This window comes from Mustela erminea, chromosome 7 (genome assembly GCF_009829155.1).
Source record: "Mustela erminea isolate mMusErm1 chromosome 7, mMusErm1.Pri, whole genome shotgun sequence".
Taxonomy (NCBI): domain Eukaryota; kingdom Metazoa; phylum Chordata; class Mammalia; order Carnivora; family Mustelidae; genus Mustela; species Mustela erminea.
Genome location: NC_045620.1, coordinates 87,557,690 through 87,578,596, shown reverse-complemented (window position 1 = coordinate 87,578,596; position 20,907 = coordinate 87,557,690). Strand labels below are relative to the sequence as shown.

Genomic DNA, 20,907 nt, shown 5'->3' with positions numbered 1-20,907 from the left:
CTTCAAATTCAGTCCATCTGTTTTGTTTCTAGTGGAATTTCTTACAAGTGTGCTACATGTCAATGTCAATGGCCTTTGTCTTTGGATCTGATGCAGGTTTCCCCCAGATGCCTCCTTAAGATTTTCTCTTTCGGGGGAGGGTGGAGCAGTTGTAGATGATAGTGGGGATAGTGGGTGAAGGAGAAGCTGTGTATGTTCAGTTTCTTTTTCAGAAGTCATAAACAGGGCATTTGGGTGGCTCAGTGGCTTAAGCCTCTGCCTTTGGCTCAGGCCATGATTTCAGGGTGCTGAATCGGAATCCCACATTGGGCTCTCTGCTCAGCGGGGAGCCTGCTTCCTCCTCTCTCTCTGTCTGCCTCTCTGCCTACTTGTGATCTCTCTCTGTGTCAAATAAATAAATAAATAAATAAATAAATAAAATCTTTAAAAAATCATGAACAAACTTTTTTTCTTAGATCCCACTACGATCCTCAGTTCATTAAATTTTAGTTTCATCATTTCTGAGGCCCCTGGACCAGTGCACTTCCAAAAGTCACCAATGAGTTTATTTCTGCTGACGCATATGGCCCTTCTCAGTTCTCTTCTTGCTGGATGTATTTATAATATGCATATATATGGACACATAATAATTATTGTTTCCACAAACTGATTTTTGAATGCCTAGTGGGTCCTTTTGCTTCTACAATATAATAATTCCAACACTTGGTATTTCTAAGTAGTTACTAAGCAGCGGGAATTGTGCTGAGCACTTGTACAGGCTTCTCCGTTTAGTGATAGTAGCTAGCCCTTCATGAGCTCTTTCTACGGGCTCATAGGTTTTCTTTCTGGGCACAACCCACCCATGTGGTAATACTGATCTCCTTTTTTTTACAAATGAGAAAACTGAGTCACAAAGAGGTGAAGTAACTTGCTCAAGGACACACAGCTAGTAAGTGATAGAATTGGAATTTGAACACAGAGTTCGGCCCTAGAGTCCACACTTTTAGTATGAAACACTCTGTCCCATGAGGAAACCTGTGCTCTTAACACCTATGCAACACTGCCTCCCATGGAGGGGTCAGGAAATGCACAATTACAACTTCGTGTTAGGTGCTGAGTGAGAAGTACTAGAAAATTTCCACAAATTGTTATAGGAATTTGGGAGGGGTTTCTACAGGAAAAGCTTAAAATTGGGGCACTTGAAGGAAATCAGGAGTGCTGATCGGTTGACCATTTTAATGGAGTAAAGTGTACAAGGGGTTTCAATGGTTCTGGCCTTCAATGGTCTCCCCTTTGGTTTCTTTGATATTGTCTTTTGTTTTTTTTTTTTAAGATTTATTTATTTATTTGACATAGAGAGATCACAAGTAGGTAGAGAGGCAGGCAGAGAGAGAGGGGAAGCAGGTCTCCTTGAGGAGCAGACGGGCCCGATGCGGGGCGCGGATCCCAGGACCTTGGGACTCATGACCTGAGCCGAAGGACAGAGGCTTCTAACCCACTGAGCCACCCAGGCACCCCTTGATATTGTCTTTTATGACAGTCAGTAATCAAGACGGCCATATAATTTAAATCCAAACAGACATTTTCAAGAGTAAAATAAGAAGCCATTAATAACTGTGCTGGACAAGAAGCATAAGCAGTAATGTCCCCAGGCCATGCATTTATTGATTAGTGGTTAGATTACAGCTGTCCAATGGCATTTGAATTTCATTTTTTTATTTTGACTGGCATGTGGTTACACTTACAGGATTACCTCAATTTTTCTTTATTTGCTATGTGATTTCCATAAACTTAGTATTTGCATTATCTGTATGTGAGAAAGTGTTGGCAGGATGACTATGATTCTGATCATAATCCTTTGGCACCAAGATCTGGGAAAGCTTCTGTTCCAGGTGGCTCCTACATGTATTTATTCACTGGAGTTGTATAGGGTTGAGCATCAGGGTTTGAGGAAAATAGATAAGGCCACTGAATGAGACCCCAGAGGACAACACTAGGAGTTATTATTCTCCATCTCTTGATAATTGACTGCTATGCTGCTTATTCATGCAATACGAGTTGTTACAAGGTTGAGAGAATCGGAAAAAGGAAGGGATTTTGAATGAAGATGTAATGTAGAGAGGTGATTGTTCTCGAATTGTCCTTTGCACCACAGGGAGCCCTACCAACTAGACACAGGAGGGGCCAAGTAGCAATGATCATCTCAAAGGATAAGAGGCTATCATCTATGGAGAGATGGAAATGGTGATGAAGAGCATTAGCTATAGAGAAGAAAGTGCATGGGTTAATTCAGGAATTACATTAATACCGTTTTGTTGGAAGTTACAAGGGTGTGTGGTGTGGGAGTGTGGTAAGAGACAAACCTAGGGAATACACAGTGGCCCCTGAGCAATAAGGCTCTTGAGTACCCTTGCTAAGGAGTTCACATTTATCCTAAAGAGTTTTGGGGGAAGATGTCAAGATAGATTTGTGGTCTAAAAAGTATTCAATTTGGTGCCACTGTCAAGAAGACAAGGTGTGGGGAAGGGTAAAGGAAGTAGGTAAGGAGACCAACTTAGGGACTGTTTCAGTGAACTGGTTGAGAAATGGGAAGGGCCTGAGCTAAGGCACTGACAAGGCCGAGAATGGGGTCATGTGGGAAGATCACCGGAGAGACATCGGGACAAGTGTTGCCTAGCCTTGCAGTATGAGAAAGAGGATGACTCCCAGGTCTTTGGTCTAAGTGGCTGGGTTTATGGTGACATCAGTCGCTAAGACTAGAAATAGAAAGGAAGAAGATATTAGGTGAGAAACAACGGATCTTCCTTCCACTGAAATTCTCTCTCCTTGCCTCAATGGTACAATGCTTTGCTGGTTCTCTGCTGACTTTTCTGGCAATTTCTCAGCACTATTTAGTGGAGTTTCTTTGGCAAAGACATTCCTGTTAGTAATTCCTCTAAGCCTGGACCCTGGCCATCTTTGTTATTAAACTCCACTTCTTCTTGACATTTAAAAAAAATCCTGATATTATCATGATATTTTCTCAATATTATTTATTATTCATATCCACATTTTTGACTACTACCCTTGGGCTAACACCACTCAAGTCTTTATTCTCGGTCCCAGTGTATAAATCCAGCTGCCTACTCAGCATCTCCACCCAAATGTCCTACGTGTTCAGACTTAACACGTCCACACCAAGCCCTCTTTCCTTCTGAAATCTATTCCTTACTTCTCAAGGCTTTCTCTCCCACATCCCATGCAAATCAGGTCCTAAGTTCCTCACTACAAAAGAGCTCTCAATTCCATTAATTCTTTTCCTCATTTCTACTACAAGAAAAAGTGAGATACAGATAAAACACACATATAAGTTTGCTGTTTTTTTCTGCAGAAAACTTTAATCTTATAACCTATTGCTAATATGAAAAAAATCCACCCTTGCCAGATTCTTTCCCTGTCACTTTCCCTGCCATGCTTATATCACAGGGAATGTGGGTCACTTTGCTTTCCTGTACATCACCCCTTTGCTAGAAATGTCTTTTTTTTTTTTTTCACTTGGTCACTTCACAAAATCCTGCTCTATGTTCAAGTTCCAGATCCAAAGCTACTTCCTATATGAAGCCTCCTCAGGTTCTCTCATCTCAACCAAAATTAATTATTTCACAAACTCTGTTTCCCCAGCTTTTTGTCTCTTCTACTAAACTGTGAAATCTTTGAAATCCAGGGACTTCTTGGGCATTTTGTAATTCCAGAAATTCAGCATAGTTTGAAAATTCTCCATTGAATTTTTGATTTCCTGCCCTTAACCAGGCAGTTCTGCTTGGAATCTACTGAGGTGTCTTTTTTTAGATGACCACACCCCCTTTCTCCAGGGGTAATTACCACCACCACCAGGACTACCACCAGCATCATCACCATAACCATCTCTCATCTGGGTACTCACATACCAAATACTTCATGAAAGGTTTTAATCTAATATTTTTACAACACTTCTGTGAGGCAAAAATGTTAATACCTATCTTACTGATAAGAAGACTGAGGTTCAGATGGGCTAAGTAATTTTCACCAAGGTCACAAAGCTTGGTGAAAAGGCTCAGCTGGTGTTTAAAGCCAGAGATGTCTGATTCCCAAGTTGGTTCTCTTACCCCTTGTGCTTGAACCTTGGTTTGTTCCCATTAGGCGCCGGGGCCACATTTCATGTGGCCTTGACAGACCTTCATGAGGTCTTGACAGAAAGGGAACAAAGGACTGTCCTAGCAGGTACCAGGGTTTTGATATATATGCACATATGTTAGAGCCCCCTAACGCTAGAGGGCAGTGCATGGCCCCGCTGCCCTCTGCTCTGTCTTCTCCATGTCAGGTTGGGCTTTCCTACCACTGCCTTAAAATAAGGACTCTGGTTGGTACCCACTTCTGAGGTGCCTGCTGCCTCAGCTACATCCTCACCATAGGGGGGAAAGGCCATCATTATGGGGCAGCTTTCCTTGTCTTCCTGTTCAATCTTACCACTTATTGTGAGAGGGAAAGACCCAGATCAGAATCACCTGGGAAGCTTTTCCAAAATAGACGTGCTTGTCCTGGCCTCCTCAGATTCTGATCTGGCCCTTGGTTGAGAACTAATGGTTGAACCCATTCATTCCTAAGGTTTACAATTTCCACTGGTCCTTATCACTGAAACCTTCTCATTTCTTCCAGACAAAATGCTCAGATACAGTCAATCAACATCATCGCCATGCCTCACTCCTCCCTGTCATCTTTCAATCAGGGGTTCCTAACCTGGGTGGCACTATCTCATAGAAGGCATTCAGAAGTAAATGTGGAGGCATTTACTCATTGGTTATCACAATGACCAGGGAGGCTAATGGCATTTCCAAAGCAAGGATCAAAAATGCTAAGCAACCTACTGCATCCCACAATGAGAAAACTTCACGCCAACAATGCCAAGAGCACCCTCACTGAGAAACACATTTGGTGTTTGATTCGAGCTTCGAATCAGCCCCCTCAATACTCGGGCATCCTCCTGGCTCAGCTCCTGCAGTGTTCTGGGGGCTGATCTCCCTCGCCTGCCTCTTATATTCCCTCATATTCCATAAATTATGGAAAAAGAGATTCTTAGTTTTCAGATATTCACGTAATACAAAGGTGGCAGGATAGCTTGTCTAACCTCCATTTCTGCTTTCTATTTATTCTCAATTTAGTTCCCTGCCCACAAAGATATGGGAGGAATGAGGAGAGAGGAAAAGAGCAGGAGCCAGTCAGGGCCTCATGGAAGGACTTGAACTACCATGTCTGACAGTAAGCCCAGGTGGATGAATAAATACAAGATCTACTCAAAACCAACCCTTTCCCATCAGTCTCAAGTATCTTTGCTCTTTCCCAATGACTATTCCTTTCTCACTTACTCAGGCCAAAGCAGTGTATAATTTTAGTAGAGTTTTTTTTAATGCCCACCTATATCTGGCTTTCCTCTCCTTTTAGGTCTCTGAGAAGATGAAAATTTTCACCCTCTTTCTATAGGGTGAGGCTAAGTGACTAGTTCTGACCAAGGGATTGCCAGTGGAAGGATGCGTATCAATTCCTACTGGAACGTTTCATCGCCAGTGAGAGGCCCGCTGGCATTTTCTTCCCTTGAAGCTGTGATGGTGGAAGCTGGTGTTAAGAAGGCATCTCCACCAGCCTGGCTTCCAGAACAACTACCATGAGCAGAACCCCTGCTGACACCCATCAGACATGCAGTGTAGGCAGAGATTATAAACCAAGGTTTAGACCTTTGGTGTTTTTAGTCACTGAGATTGGGGGGATTGTTTGTTACCAAAGCATAACTTAACCTATCCTGATTGATTCAATGTTCTTTTGCATGTTTAGATATTTTTCATCTTTGTGCGTAGATCGTGAGTCAGAGTGGCTTGGGTTTGAGGCTGAGTTTCACCACTTAGAGTGACCTTGGCTGATCTTTCTAAACCTCAGTTTCCTCATGTGTCCAATGGTGATCATGACTGTACTAACCTTCTGTGGTTGTAAAGACTAAATGGGGTAATACAGGCAAAGCATTTAACCACAGTGCCTAGCAGGTGACAAGAGATCAGTAAATATTACTTATTATTCTTCCTTATTGTTGATCTAATATTGACTTTACTTGTCCCCTACCCCAAATCCTCCAGGACCCTGTAGCTTTGGCTGCCTCGAGTCCTTCTAATGTCTTTCTACCTAAAAAGCAAATAGTCTGGGACTGCTTCTTGCTTCTTTCATATTCTTTGCAGCTCCCAGAACACAACATTGCTTGCAATCAACACTGTGTTATCCATATCTTTAACTGAGTACACACTTGTTATTGGAATTGAGAAGGTATTTATGCCAAATAAATGAAAGAATCAGCCAAACTAAAGAAACCTAATGGCTTTTTTTCAGTATGAAACTGGCATGTCTGGGAAACATGTCAAGACATAGCCAAATATCCACTGTGTCTTTTGTTGCTGAGTGATCTCTGGGAAAGGCAAAATCCAGTCTCTTGGCCACACATCAAAAATAGACACACATTCTAAATTAGCAGAAAGAAAATCCCATTTGCATTTATGTGACAGCCAAGTCTTGCTAAAGGGTGCCAGAGATTGTTTCTGGACCTCTGGGAGCCCTTTAGCACTTGAAGATAATTATAGGTTATCTTAGGACAGGAGGCTTCCTCCAACACTCCTGGATTCTATTCTCAGCTTGACACTGAGTTTTACCAGGTCTCCATAGCTAGGGAAACGAGAGCTAATTACTTGGCTGACCCAGAGAGAAGTACAAAACAAAACACGTATGCCTTATTTATTTTTATTTTTGACCCACATGCCAAAGCTTCCAATTTGTAGGCAGTTCCACCAACTATTACCTAGTCTAGTAAGTCCTCTCCAAACCTGGAACCTAACTGGAGAAACATTTAAAACCAACCATAAAATCCATTTCAATACAGAGAAAGAAAGGAAGGAGGAAAGAAAAGGAAAGGGAAGGGAAGAAAAGAAAGAAAAAAAGAAAGGAAGGAAGGAAAGAAGGAAGAAGGAAGGAAAGAGAAAGAGAGATTTCTGGCCCCTGACATTTTTTTTTTTTTTTAATGATGCCTTTTAGAATTATCATAGTAGCATTTTCAAGATCTCTTGTAATGGACCCCTTGTTTCCTTATTCAGAGCTAATTTTGCAACTTCATTTCTCGAAGCCTCTTCCTAAGTATTCCTGAAAACAAGCTACCTCTCTTTCAACCCATCTGCCCATCAAATTTCCTTTTTCCATCGGATTCAATCTGAACAAATTAACAATTTATTGGACCTTGAAGCGCATCTCCTCAGATGTCCTGAATGCACCTTAGAGTTGTAGCCATCAGTTAACCCCCCAGATGGCTGAAGCATCTCTGTGGGCTGCAGGGGGTTGGAGTCCCTGAAACTTTCAATCAACCAAAGCTGACCTGACAGCAGAGCAGTAGCTCCTCAATTAAGTACTGTTGACTGCCTTATGTACCATGTATCATTTACTGAAACCCTGATGCAGGGATTTTTAATTCCTGGAATCCACCCAGTTCCTCCAGTTGGACTGCCATATGCTTCTCATTATAACCCAGCTACACAGAGCAGTAACGAGTGGGAAGGGCAGGGCTGGGAGTCAGGAGCAGACATCGTCCTTGGGCAGGTCACTTAATCCAAGGGGCTGAACAGAGGGTTAAGGGTAAACTCATCTGTAAACTAGGGACAGCAGTCCTTGCCTTAGCTACCAAGCAAGCATGTCTTCGGGGCACTTGTGAGAATGCGTAAGTGTGGGGAGACTTCGGTTCTGTTCTAAAGATTTCTTTTTCTAAGTTAGTACTTGGGAATCCAGAGGTATTTTCTCAGGAAAACGATACCATACCCGGTGGTGAAGTTCGCAGGCCAATGCTACAAACATCTGTCTAATGACCATGGCCCTGGAGAGGTCCACAGAGCAGTGGTCCTACAGATCATCCCCACTCAGGGATCATCTGGTTGTGGTGCTGAGGGTGGAATTCTGGGTAAGTGCCAAGATGGGGTCCTCTTGCGTGGGGAGGAGAGAAAGAAAACGGGCTGGACAGCAAGGAGGTAGCAAAGAGAGGAGTTCGGCGGCTCTAATGGGAAAGGGACCAACGCGGGGCCTTATATTTACAAATATAAGTATATATTGGGTGGCAGGCTGTGGCTTTGGAAAGTCCTGTCAAAAAAGCTATTCAGTGCTTACTGTCCCTTGCAGCCCACCATCTCCTCTACTCCTTCTGCTATTGACACCATCTGTTTTGAAGTCTTTGGAGCACACATGAACACAGCCAGCCCTTCCCCAAGACTCAGGATGGAGAAACCACTTTTTCCAATGATGTAACTAATTGTTCCCTATAAAATCGATCAATATATGATACATAAATGTATAATGTCATGACAGAGGAGCCCTGGGAGAAAGGAAAGGTACCTTTACCTCCGTGGGTCAGTCAACAGGGCACATTAATCTTAGAGGACCCGTGGAAGACTTCAAGGGGCCTAGCTGCTCTTTGCCTGTTTTTTTTCTGCATAGGGCCTTCCAAATCTGACTTTTCAAATCCCTGATTGAATTCCCAGCAATCTATTTTTCCTGACTGTAACCAGAAAAGCATGTTTAAATGAACATGGAATTCTATCAGTATAAAGCCTTGTGAAGCCCAGTCCACCAGCCCCGTCGCCAAAGCCGCTAATAATGCCCTATTGTGTTACTGCGGTAGCCTAGGTTATCATTATGAAGTCTTGCTCCTGGTTGAGAAAACACGACGTTCCATTAAATGTATAATCTGGATTCTCTCCAGGACAGAGATACATCCTGCTAAAACCTGAAATGAGCTGAGTTTTAGTGTCATGGAAAAGAAGAGAACCATTCACCAAGAAAAAAGGAGTTGAGGCTGGGGAAAAGAAAGGTGCCTTGGGATCCCTTAGGTTCAGCCTGTAGACAGTGTCTAGCCAGCCAAAGTATCTTAGATGCCCAAGGAAAGAGAGTCAGCATTCTTTTCCCTTCCACTCTGCTGTGGTTGGGTGCTGGACAGCACGGTCTGAGAAGGTTCTTTCTAGGATAGAAGACCATATCTTGAGGGACCACCAGAGGCCTCTTTGCAATCACTACATTCTGGCCCATCTCCCAGCTCCGACAATACCATACATTAGCCTGGATTGAGATTGTAAACTGAAAGTGTGTGCACATCAAATACTAGCAATTTTTTCATTCAACACGAAAATACCTCTCTCTTCAAGCCCTAGGACAACTAAAAGAAGTCAGAGGAGTCCACCTAAATAAAAGGTAGGTGCCTGCAAAGGGGCCCCGTCATTTCTTTCCAGGAGCACGTTTGGGTCCCCAGTGCATTGCAGGGTATCCTATGATGCATTTAGAAATGGACTCCAGGATCAGATATAAAAGAAGCAGCAGCCTCTGTAATACTATGCTTGGAGCTCAGCATGCTGCTTAGAGACCCTCCACACACTTGAAACAATTCTTCAAAAACTCAAAGTAACTTATTTTTGTTGAATATAAACATAACAGATGCTCATTATAGAGAACTTGGAAAGTTCAGAAAAACACACACACAAAAATTTAAATATCTTCTAGACAGAAAGACAATCACAGATTAGGTAAATCAAGAAACACACTTGTGTATTTAGCTTTTTTACAAAGGTAGCACCACAATGTACACAATATCGGTGCTTGTAGTTTTCACCTAAGGGTACATTCTGAGCACATCCAATAGGCATATTCAGAAATTGGCTATACCATGCCTCACTTAATTCACTATGGTTATACATCTAGGTCATTTTCAGCTTTATTATTACAAACAGCATTGCAAGGAAGATACATGGAGTCACTAGTTTGAGACCATCTTGGATTTTTCCTTTAGGACATAGAATTGCTAGATGGAAAAGTAGAACCCCATTTTTTTTAAAAAAAGCATTTGACACATGTTGCCAAATTACCTTCTTATCTGCACTACCCAGTACAGTAGCCAAATGGGGCTGTTTCAATTAAAATTAATTGAAAATAAACAAAATAAGAAGTTCACTTCCTTATTCACACTAGTCACATTTCAAGGCTCCATAGCTACTTACGGCTAGTAGATACCAGTTGGCCAAAGCAGGTACAGAACACTTCCATCATCACAGAAAATTCCACTGGACATCACCAGTTTAGAAAGACTATACAAATTCCTATTTTCCTTAGTAAGATATGAAAGTGCTAACCTCCCACAAGTTGGCCAATATTGAATATAATAATTAAAAAAAAAAAACCTTTGCCAACTTAATAAATTAAGTTACATCTTGTTTGATTTTTTTTTTCATTTTTTTTGATTACTAGTGAAGTTGAAATTTTTTATTTGTTTACTGTTTTCTACTGGACTCATCTTTTTAAAACTTTTTCTTTTTTATACATTCAGGTCAATCTTTGAGGAGTAATGGATGTTATAAAAGTTCTTGTAACTTTTAATAATCTTTTATCTCTGACATTTTTTCACTTACGGAAATGGAAAACTTGAATATATGTAAATATTTTCATAGTTTTCTTTATTGCTTCTGTCCTATTTTAAAAGCTCTAAACCTAAGATTATAGTAATAGTCGTTTAAATTTTCTTCTTGTTGTTTTATCCTTTCATTGTAAACATTTAAATTTTCGAGGCTTCTGGAATTTTTTTCTTTTCCTATGTTACCAATCATTTGTTTAAGAATTTTTTTTTTTTTTTTTTCCCAATTACCCAGCATGGAGACCCTGAGAAGAAGACCTGGGCTAAGATCCAGAGTTGGACAATTAACTGACTGAGCCACTCAGGCACCCGAAGAATCATATTTTAAAATAACAAGTTAATTCCCCACCAACTTGAACTCCCACTAAATGCTCTCATGACCCTGGATTTCTTTCTAGATTTTCTACCCTGTCTACCTGTTCTTTGGATTTCACCATCCTATGTGTCATAATTTGCCTTATGACACATTTTAATATTTACAGGTATGTCTTCATTATCTTTCTCTAAAAATGTTTTACCTCTTTTTACCAGGTTTCTGTTCTCTAGGATAAACTTAGAATCATTTTGTTAAATTCCTCTTACCACCAAAATAAATGCTTTCAGGACTTTGATTTAAAAGTTCAATTCAATTCAAATTAATCTGGGGAGAATCTGATTATCTCTACAGTATAGAGTCACTCCATTCAGGGACTTGGTGGTTCTGTCCATTTTTTTTTTTTTTTTAAGTTTTCCTGTATGTCCTGCCCAACTGGCTTTTGTTGGGGGGGGGTGGGTAGTAGGTGATGGGCACCTCTAACTGTTCTCAGACACAGTCTCTGAATCTGTGAGCTGCTGCTCCCAGCCACTAGAAGTAACAAAAGAAATTCCATTTCTTAGTATTGGAGTATATTTTCGGTATCCACCTTCTCATAAAAATCTCTAAGAAAGAGATCTCACTTTTCATCTAAAGAATCTGGAGTTCAAAACAGCCCTTACGGAAAAATCAAACTCCAGGGGCAACTGCAAAGCACATTTGGTGTCTCACTGGCCAGCTTATTTTGCAGACCTTTTTCCAACTCCCAAATACTTTCCAGTCTGTGAAATTCATCTCCCCACCACTGTTACAGCAAGCGCCTCTCTTGGCACCAGAGAGCTCACATAGTTTTCATGAGCGTGGATCTTCTCTGGGGGGCTTTTTACTGTTGAAGCTGGGTTTTAGTAGATAGCATAATGCTTCCTTGAATGACTGTGGCTTGGCAAATCTAAGGGGATTTGGGAAGTGTTTAACTGGTCAGAGTGCAGCTCTCCCTTGAGCACAGACCTGAAGCCTAAGAGCTATCCCTTTTGGTAAGGAAACCAGGGCTCCTGCACCTCCCTGGTAGCCCACCAGTGGAATTGCCAAGAACTTGAATCCGTCTCAATCAGAGGTCCCAAGGCTAGGAGGGGCCGGCGGGAATTTATCCACAGGGAGCTTTTGGCAACCTCTGGCAACAATTTCGGTTGTCGCCAATGCAGGACTGGGGCTGGGGGTGTGTGTGGGGGGTGTCTGCGGGGTGGAGGGGGAGGGAGCATGGAGCGGGCTTACTTGGGGAGAGTCCAGAGACATTGCTGAACACCCTGCAGTGCACATGGTGGTTCCACAACAAAGAATTCCTCAGCCTAAAACCCAGTAGTGTCCAGGGTTGAGAAATCCGCCTTCTTTTTTCCCTAATTGCCCAGTCAGCGTGCAGTGTATTATCAGGAACAAAGGCAATGCCTTAGGCACGGCAGCATGTGTTTTTTGTTGTTGTTGATTTTGTTTAAAGACACCAAGGACTTTTCAAAGCCCACTCCCGCGCAGCCTGGAAGTTCTACCTCTCCAAAGCACGCCCTTCTCACCAGGTTTCTAAAGCAATGGGAAGGATTCGCAGAAACCTGTTTGGTCAGTAGCATCCTCACACTCCCTTACATGCTCCTCGGGCACAGAAAGCCAGGCGGAAAGTAGTTTTTTTCCACCCCTCAACCAGCAGCGACGCCCCTGTGGGCTCGGGCAGCAAAGGATGGGGAGGCGCGCTCCGCGACCGAGGCGCAGTGCGGGGCTGCTTCGGCTCCTCCGAAGCGCCCCAAAGCGATGCTGCCAACAAGCCCAGCCCGGCAAAGAGCATCACCCGCGGAGCCCAGGATGCAACAACTCGAGACACTTACTTGTCCAAAATGAAGTACAGGTCAAATCCCCCGTAGCAGGCTGGACCCCCTTCCTCCCTGCGTCCCCCTTGCCCGGCGCAGATGAGCACAAAAGTGGCCAAGGAGAGACACTTGAAGCCAATGCCGAGGGCTTTCTGCTCCACGGTGGCCATGACCTGCAGCCCAGGGAGAGGATAGGGTCCTCTGCTTCCCGCGTGCCTCGAACTCGCCACGACCCTCAGGGACGCGCCATCCGAGGGGCCCTGCTCGCGGGCCCTTTATTCCCCCTCGCGCTCCTGGAACTCCCCGGAAGCAATTGTCTGGAGGAGTTCAAGGTTTTCCTTCTGGTTTCCGCTTCGATTCTGTTTCTAGGTTTCAGGTTTCAAGAATCCCAATACTGTACTCCGCTTTTTTAAAGGGGCTGCTCCTGGTTCGGGCGGCGGACCCCTCCGGAGGCGCCGCCGACGTCTCGCAGCTGAAGCAGCTCCGTCCTGACGCTTCTTTGTCCCAGCTTTTAAATAGTGTGGGGTGGGTTTTCAAATTGTTCTCGGTTGGGAGAGTGCTTTGCCTTTTCTCCCTCCTCTCGCCCCCCTCCCCCGGCTCAGTTTTTGGGTTTGGGGGGGAAGAAAGTTCAAAGGGTGCCACCTTGTGGCCGACGATGGCCAAAGCGCCCTTGGGCGTTTGCGAGAGTGCGACTGTGCGTGCTTTCTTAGTCTTTTTTTCTCACGCGCCTTCCTTTTCTTACTCTATTATTTCTTCCCCAAATTCCTACTTCTCGCTCATTCTCTAACCTTTTCATCCCTGCCTCTCCTTTCCTATCCTGCATCTGCTGATAAGTTCGCTATAAACATTGATGAAAAATTACTTCCTCCAAGCACCTTGGCTCCAGCCCTGGGGCTGGGACCTTCCCAAAACTGCCTTTGTGCAAGTGAAGTAGAGAAGAACAGAGACTTTGGGATCTGACTCATCCCAGTGACCTTACTGTACTATTAGTACAGATCACAAAAGAGTCTCTTGGGGTCCAGTCCTGTGGCTTGGCATAAACAGTCCCAAAGAAAAGGTTGCTCCCGGCATGGAACCGAGGGGCGTTCTAGATGGACTCCATCTCCAAATTCTAGAGATTCTGTGAGTTCTTCTTTCCAGCCTGTGAGCTTTGACTTTTTTCAACCCTATCTCTGATTTTGGACTGAGGGAATAAACAGCTTACAAGAGTATGGACCTTCCAAATCATTTGGGACTAGGAGGGGAGTCCTGTCTGTGCTAGCTTCTCTGATGTGAGGGGTCCTCTTTAGAGTGGATCCGGGTAGGACTCGGTTTTAGCTTCATAGATCTTCCACCTGGGGAGTCTTCAGCCCTTCAGCCTTATTCTTCCAGACATACATCTTCCCCTCATTTGCAATCCTCTAAGACTCTTAGTCTACAGTGTGACTACCCATGGTCGTTTTCCCCCACCAGCTGTACTGAGGAACGCTAATGTCTTGGAATGCCTCATTAAACAATCATTTTGTTGTCAGATAAGTTTGGGGGACTCCTAAGGCACTGCAGCAGCCTGCCTCCAAAGGATCCTCAATGTTCCTTCTCTCCTGGTGTTAACAACCCCCCCCCCCCAAACACACACACACTGAATAAGACTGATTTGTGAACAGTGGATGAAGTGTGGCAGAAATGATGATGTGTGACTTCTGAGGCAAGGTCATGCCCTGTCAAAAGGTCACTTAAGGAGCTGTATGGAGACATCCATGTGGCAAGAAACTGAGATGCCCTGCTGATAGTCAGCCATGGGAGTGACTCACTCACCTTGAAAGTGGACCCTCAGCCCCAGCCAAGCTGGCAGATGACTGCAGCCGCCGTCAACATCTTGATACAGTCCTGTGAGAGACCCCAAGCCAGGAACACTCAGCTAAGCCAATCCCAGATTCCTCACCCACAGAAATTTACGAGATAACTATTGTTCATTAGTGTTTTAAGTCTCTGATATGGGAGGTAACTTGTGATGCAATAATAGATAACCAGAAAATGTCTATTATCACATTAAAGCTTTGAGAGTTCCTTTTAAAAATGTCTAACTGTATTTTCCAAACTTACTTGACCCTGAAACTGTTCCTTTCACACAACACCTACTGACACCTAAACTTTGGGAATTACTGTTCTCAGGAAAAATAATCGTGAGGAAGCTAAAATCCCCCATAGCAGGCTGGACCCCCTTCCTCCCTGCGTTCCCCTTGCCTGGTGCAGATGAGCACGAAAGTGGCCAAGGAGAAACTAACTTGAAAATCAGTTTAATCCAGTACCTCCCTTGAAATCCTGTTAACAGCCACCCAAATGCATAAACTGAACTTGTCAAACACAGCTACAACCCAACTCTGATCAATTCAGAGCCCTGAAAAGAAATGAGCTAATTTCATATATTAGTTACTGTCAGCCCAGGGACAGATCCCCTTTAATCTGGTTCAGCATGCAATTCAGCTAAACCTGCAAACCATCATAATCCTTCCTAAATTACACCCAAGCCCAGCATGAAGTTTAAACACCAGTCCACTTTTAGCCCAATCCAGCTAGAGTCTAGCCAAAACTCAAAGCCTAATACAGCAAGCACGGCAAGGAAGACACATTCCTACAAGGTCTCAACCAAGAAAATAATCCAGAATTCACACCAGCATATCCTGAAAAGAATCTGTCCCAGAACCTCATAAGGGCTCAAAACCTTGCTGAACAAAACCTTCATTTCATCTAGATCAGAGACCAGGCCAGTCCAACCCAGAATCCAGAAGAGGGATAAAATGGACCAATATAATATAGTCCAGGGTCTTGACAAGACCAGAGCTTGCAAACACCCAAAGGAAGACTACATTAGACAACTTAGGGCCAGCAAGAAACTAAACACAAGACCAATTAAAGCAAGCCCTTTTCTGCCCACTTCTGTGCAACCTTGGCATATTTTAGCATATTCAAGACCAGGGTCTTATTCAGAGACCCAGACCAATTTATAACTGAGGATATCAGACAAAATCTACCTAAGCTTGTCAAGCCCGTAACTCCTTTGACAGTTTTACTACATGTCCAAGTCCCAAACCAGAGAACCTGTAGTTCTCAAAGTATGTGAACATGTATATGGGTAAGAATATTTGGAAGGGGTACCATGAAGATGAGGGCAAAGAGGCTTACTCATCCTATAATAGCCAGTGGAGCTTTTTCATATATATCTGTAGAATATCAGAAATAGATGCGGGTGCTTCAAGGACACATAGAGTTTCACAGACACACACAGTCTTATGGTGACCAATTTCTTCTCCCTCTTGCCTCACACACTCATCCCTGATTAGATTTATTGTAGAATTAATGGTAATTCCCCTAAACTGTTTTGAGCATTAGGATAGGACACTAATAAATAGTGTAATGGCACACCAGGCTATTTGGGGCAAAGCAAGCTCTGCCATTCTAACTGGGTTACATGACTAGTCCATAACACAGCTTCCCATCTGCAAAACGGGGTTACAAAGATTACCTACTTCATTGAACTGCTTGGTTTCAGTGAGATAATGTATGTAATGGGCAGCCCTCAGGAGACACACAATAAATGTTGGCTTTTATTGTTATTGTGGGATTCTGGAGAATTGCATGTGAATTTCTTGCAGAGATAAGAATAAATTTCGAAGAACCACTTTCAGGGTGTTTGATTTTCCTACCAGCAGTGAAACGAAGCTGATTCTGTGCCACAGGCATTCCTACTATGAACTCTAAGAAATGCAAAGGTGAAGATTCTAACTTATCCAGGAGCTACTGGGATTTGAAGATTTCCTAGGATACAAGTAGAAAACAAACAGAAAACATACTTTGGAACTATCAAAAATCTATTGGCAGCAATACTGTTTCTGCTAGCCAAGAATGCTAGATAGCTAAACTCTACAGAAATGTCTGAGAAAATGGTTATAATCAGTGGTGCTTTTTTTCTGAGCTTGGTTTTTAGATCTAATGTTATAATAATTGAAGGTTCTTTCTGATACTGTTTTTTTTTTTCTTTTTAAGATCTAACAATCCCTAGGAAAGAACCTTCATTTTTTTCTCCTTATTAACTCATTCATTCATTCAAAAATAGTTTTTGGACATCTACTATAAGGCAGTCCCTATGCCTACACTGAAGATTCAAAGATGAATAAAACATGGATTTTGCATAATTTACTTGGGAGACACAAATATATAAGTAGGTATTGATACAGTAGTTTGGTTAACCTAACTTTTAGAGGAAACTCAACATGTCCTTCTACTCTGAAATCTTAATCATGGTCATAAATTTAGGCACTTAAAATGTGAGTTTAAGCCAAAAAGGATAGTGAAGTCAATCAGTAGGCACATAAAATGACTAAGAGCCCCTACAGCATAGATAGAATTATCATCTTCTTTTGAAATGGAGGAAAAATCCAATATAATTCTTATAAATCTAAGCTAACAAGGAAGAAATAAAACTCATTCCCAGAATGTTGTCCTCTAGAAATCAGAATTGCTCAGAAGCAGAGGGAAATAAAGTGGCAGATAAGAAAACTTTAAAATTTGGTGTCTCAAAAACAGAAACCGTAAAGTTGAAGCATGGAGGGAGTTCATCACAAACTTAGTAAGTAATGAGCTCAGTTTAAAATGCTGTTCTTAATCATGTGGTTAATCCAGGGACTGTGGGAAAAGAGGGAAAAAAGGAAAGGAAAACATCCAAATCTGGTAAACTCTATGCATATATAGTAGTAGCATTTTTGGAATAGCTTTTCCACATTTTGGTAGTTTCCCATAAATAAGGTTCTTCGAGCATAAAAATTAAAACAGCAATAACCATATGTTTTAGTCTTCACCACTGCTATAGTTCAGATATATACTGATGGTCCTACTACGTATCTTTAGTTGGGTTACTTCCACTCTGAGAAAGTTTTCTCAGACTCCAAGTTTTTAATATTCCCTCCTTCACTCTTAATTGATGCTTCTGCTTCATATTTAATTAGATAAGTAGAATCTAAAAGACACTAATATATATGTAATTCTCACATGTGGGAGTGATGCCCGTACTGAAGAGCCTTTGGAGCCAGGAGTGTGTAAGTGGAAGTTAAGAGTGTGCTTACACACCACCCTGGATTAGTGAATAGAATGATAAGTAATGGGGTGCCTGGGTGGCTCAGTGGGTTAAAGCCTCTGCCTTCAGCTCAGGTCATGATCCCAGGGTCCTGGGATCGAGCCCCACATCGGGCTTTCTCCTCAGCAGGGAGCCTGCTTCCCCTTCTCTCTCTGCCTGCCTCTCTGCCTACTTGTGATCTCTGGCTGTCAAATAAATAAATAAAATCTTAAAAAAAAAAAGAGGCTGGGATAAACAGTGTATCAGTTAATGAAATAAAGTTCACATTATTTAAAAAAAAAGAATGATAAGTAATGAGGGTCAACAGCAATTGCACTACTAGACATTTCTCTAACGGATACAAATATAGTGATTCGAAGGGACACATGCTCCCCAATGTTTATAGCAGTGATGTCCACCATAGCCACTCTATGGAAAGAGCTGAGCTGTCCATTGACAGATGAATGGATAAAGAAGACATGGTGTATATTTACAGTGGCATATTATGCAGCCATCAAAAAGTGAAGTCTTGCCATTTGCAACCATGTAGATGGAGCTAGAGGGTATTATGCTAAGTGAAATAAGTCAGTCGGAAAAAGACAAATATCAGATAATTTCACTCATATGTGGAATTTAAGGGAAAAAAACAGATGAAAACAGGGGGAGGGAGGGAAAAATAAAACAAGATGAAATCAGAGAGGGAGACAAACCATAAGAGACTCTTAACTATAGGAAACAAACTAAGGGTCGCTGGAGGGGTAGGTGGTTGGGAGGATAGGGTAACTGGGTGATGGGCATTAAGGAGGGGACATTATGTAATGAGCACTGGGTATTACATAGGACTGAAGAATCTCCCTCTATATATCCTATTGGTTCTGTTTTTCTGGAGAACCCTGACTAATGCACCAATTCCAGATAAAGACAAATAGAATTCTTAAGATGACAGCAAAGGGACATCCCAGGATGATGGTGGTGCAGATAATTTAGAGTACAGACAATCCAGATAGGAGGAGAACGAAGATCTCCTGAGAGCATACCGCCAAAGGAGAAGAAAGAAATCAATAGCTACCTTGTTGTGATTGACACAGGAGACTTAAAATCTCACCTCTGAAATAGAAAGTCAGTGGAGAATGTTTGAGACTGATGAATCAAAATAGATTCAGTGTGTGCATATCATTTGGAAACACAGCAATGTAAAATGGTGGAATTAGCTAAATTATTGAAAAGGGATGGGAACTGGGAACCATGGAGTTTGGTGGGGCAAAAAATGGGGACATTGCTATGAAACTTTTAGACAATTTGACTTTTAAATGATGTGTTTTTATTATTTTGAGTAAAAACTAAGAATATTTTTTAAATGAGATGCTTCAGATTTTGCTAAAGTTTCTGCTAAGTCTGTTTCATTCTATTGAACTATTGGCATGATGTAATGTCATGTTTTCTTTAAAAGTAACAATCACATGGACTAGCTATCTATACACAGAGATATTTATAAAATAAAGTTGAAAAAATTGAAAAAGCTGAAAAATAGAGCACAGAGCAATTTATAAACATAAAAACAACAAAAAACCATGTATGCACATATATCTCATGGGTATATATTAGAAGCAACATAAAATATTAAAAAACAACATGAAAACCATATATATATGTACATATCATAGGTATCCATAGTATATATGACTATGTATATGATTTTTCATGTCGCCTTCAATATTTATAAATTATTGTTTATTTTATATATGTAAAAAAGTAAGTACACACACAGAAAAACACACCCTGTTGTAATTAAAATGGGAAATAAGAGGCAGGAGCAAGATGGCAGAGGAGTAGGAGACCTAATATCACTGGGTCCTAGGAATTCAGCTAGATAGTTATGAAACCATTCTCAAGACCTACAACTCAACAGAAGATCAAAGAGAAGAAGAGCAGAAATTCCAGGAACAGAAAAGCAACCACTTTCTGGAAGGTAGGAAGTGCGGAGAAGTGAATCTGAGGAAATATATGGGAAGATAGACTATGGGGGGAGCGGCTGGGTCCCGGCAGGTGGTGGAGCAGCGGAGCACAAATCGGAGCTTTTAGAAGTTGCTCCACTGAGGGTCATCACTCCAGAGGCTAAGCGAGGGGATGGAGCCCTTGGGGGGACAGTATGGTCTTGGGATTCTTGGGGTCACAGAAGGACTGGGAAGTGTCTGAGTGGGGCAGAGTCCCCAGGCATCAGAGCAGGGAAACTAGGTGCAGAGATGGAGCCAAGGTGTGTGACCTCAGTTTGGGGTTAAACTGTTATCCAAGGCACAGTTCGGCCACTGAGCCTCCAACAGGGACTCCACAAGTGGCAGAATCGGGGAGACTCACCTTTCGCTTCTGGGAGGAGTAGCACGGGAACTTGCTGCAGGAATCTGCTGGGTTTGGAGACTCCAAACAGGGCCATGCACCAGAGATAGAAATGCTCAGTCACAGGCTGGGAGAGCAGAGATCACAACCGGAGACCAGGGAGGTGGAAGGGATTGCAAGCTTTTTTCTGAGGGCGCACTGAGGAGTGGGGCCTGATCTCTCGGCTCCTACAGACCCAATATTGGGAGGCCGCCATTTTTATTCCCGTCCTTCAAAGTTGTATGGAAAGTGTTCAGGGACCAAAAACTCCGAGAACAAACCCGAGCAGATTACTTAGCCCAGCCCCTGGCAAGGGTGGTGCAATTCCACCTCGGGCAAAGACACTTGAGATGACTAGAACAGGCCCCTCCCCACAGAAGATCAGCAAGAACATCCCACCAAGACCAAGTTCACCAATAAAGGACAACTGTAAAACTTCAGAACTACAGGAATACAGCACCTGGAATTCATGGCTTTTCCCCCATGATTTTTTAGTCTTTCAAATTAAATTTTTTTAATTTCATTTTTTTCTTATTCTATTTTTTTAATTTTTTCCTTTTTCCTATTTTAACGTTTTTAAACTATTTTATCTTATCAATACCTTTTTAAAAATCTTTAAAAATTTTCATTGTTAGAGTCATATTCTACCCTTCATTGGATTTAGCCTCATTTTTTATATACATATAGGTTTTTATTTCTTTAAAATTTTGGAGTACAGTTTCTTCTCACAGATCAAAATATACCCTAAATCTAGCACATGACTTTGTTCTAGTCTCCAACCTGATCACATTCTTTCCTTTTTTTTTTCTTTTTCCAACCAACATCGTATCAACTCCCT

At 42.2% G+C, this 20,907-nt stretch overlaps 1 protein-coding gene across 2 annotated transcripts in view; it reads right to left on the bottom strand.

The window, feature by feature from the left end:
* Positions 1–20,325, bottom strand: part of ANTXR1 (ANTXR cell adhesion molecule 1) — a 219,774-nt gene extending 199,449 nt beyond the window's left edge. The window contains exon 1 of one of the 2 annotated variants that reach the window (XM_032352316.1): positions 20,052–20,325. Coding sequence is in view for 1 of the 2 variants with exons in the window: in XM_032352315.1 (XP_032208206.1) it covers positions 12,626–12,777 (152 nt within the window). In the remaining variant the exon portion in view is untranslated. Of the gene's footprint in view, positions 1–12,625; positions 13,245–20,051 lie in introns of those variants that run through there. The other variant, XM_032352315.1, reaches the window with a different exon arrangement.
* Positions 20,326–20,907: the final 582 nt, after the last annotated feature.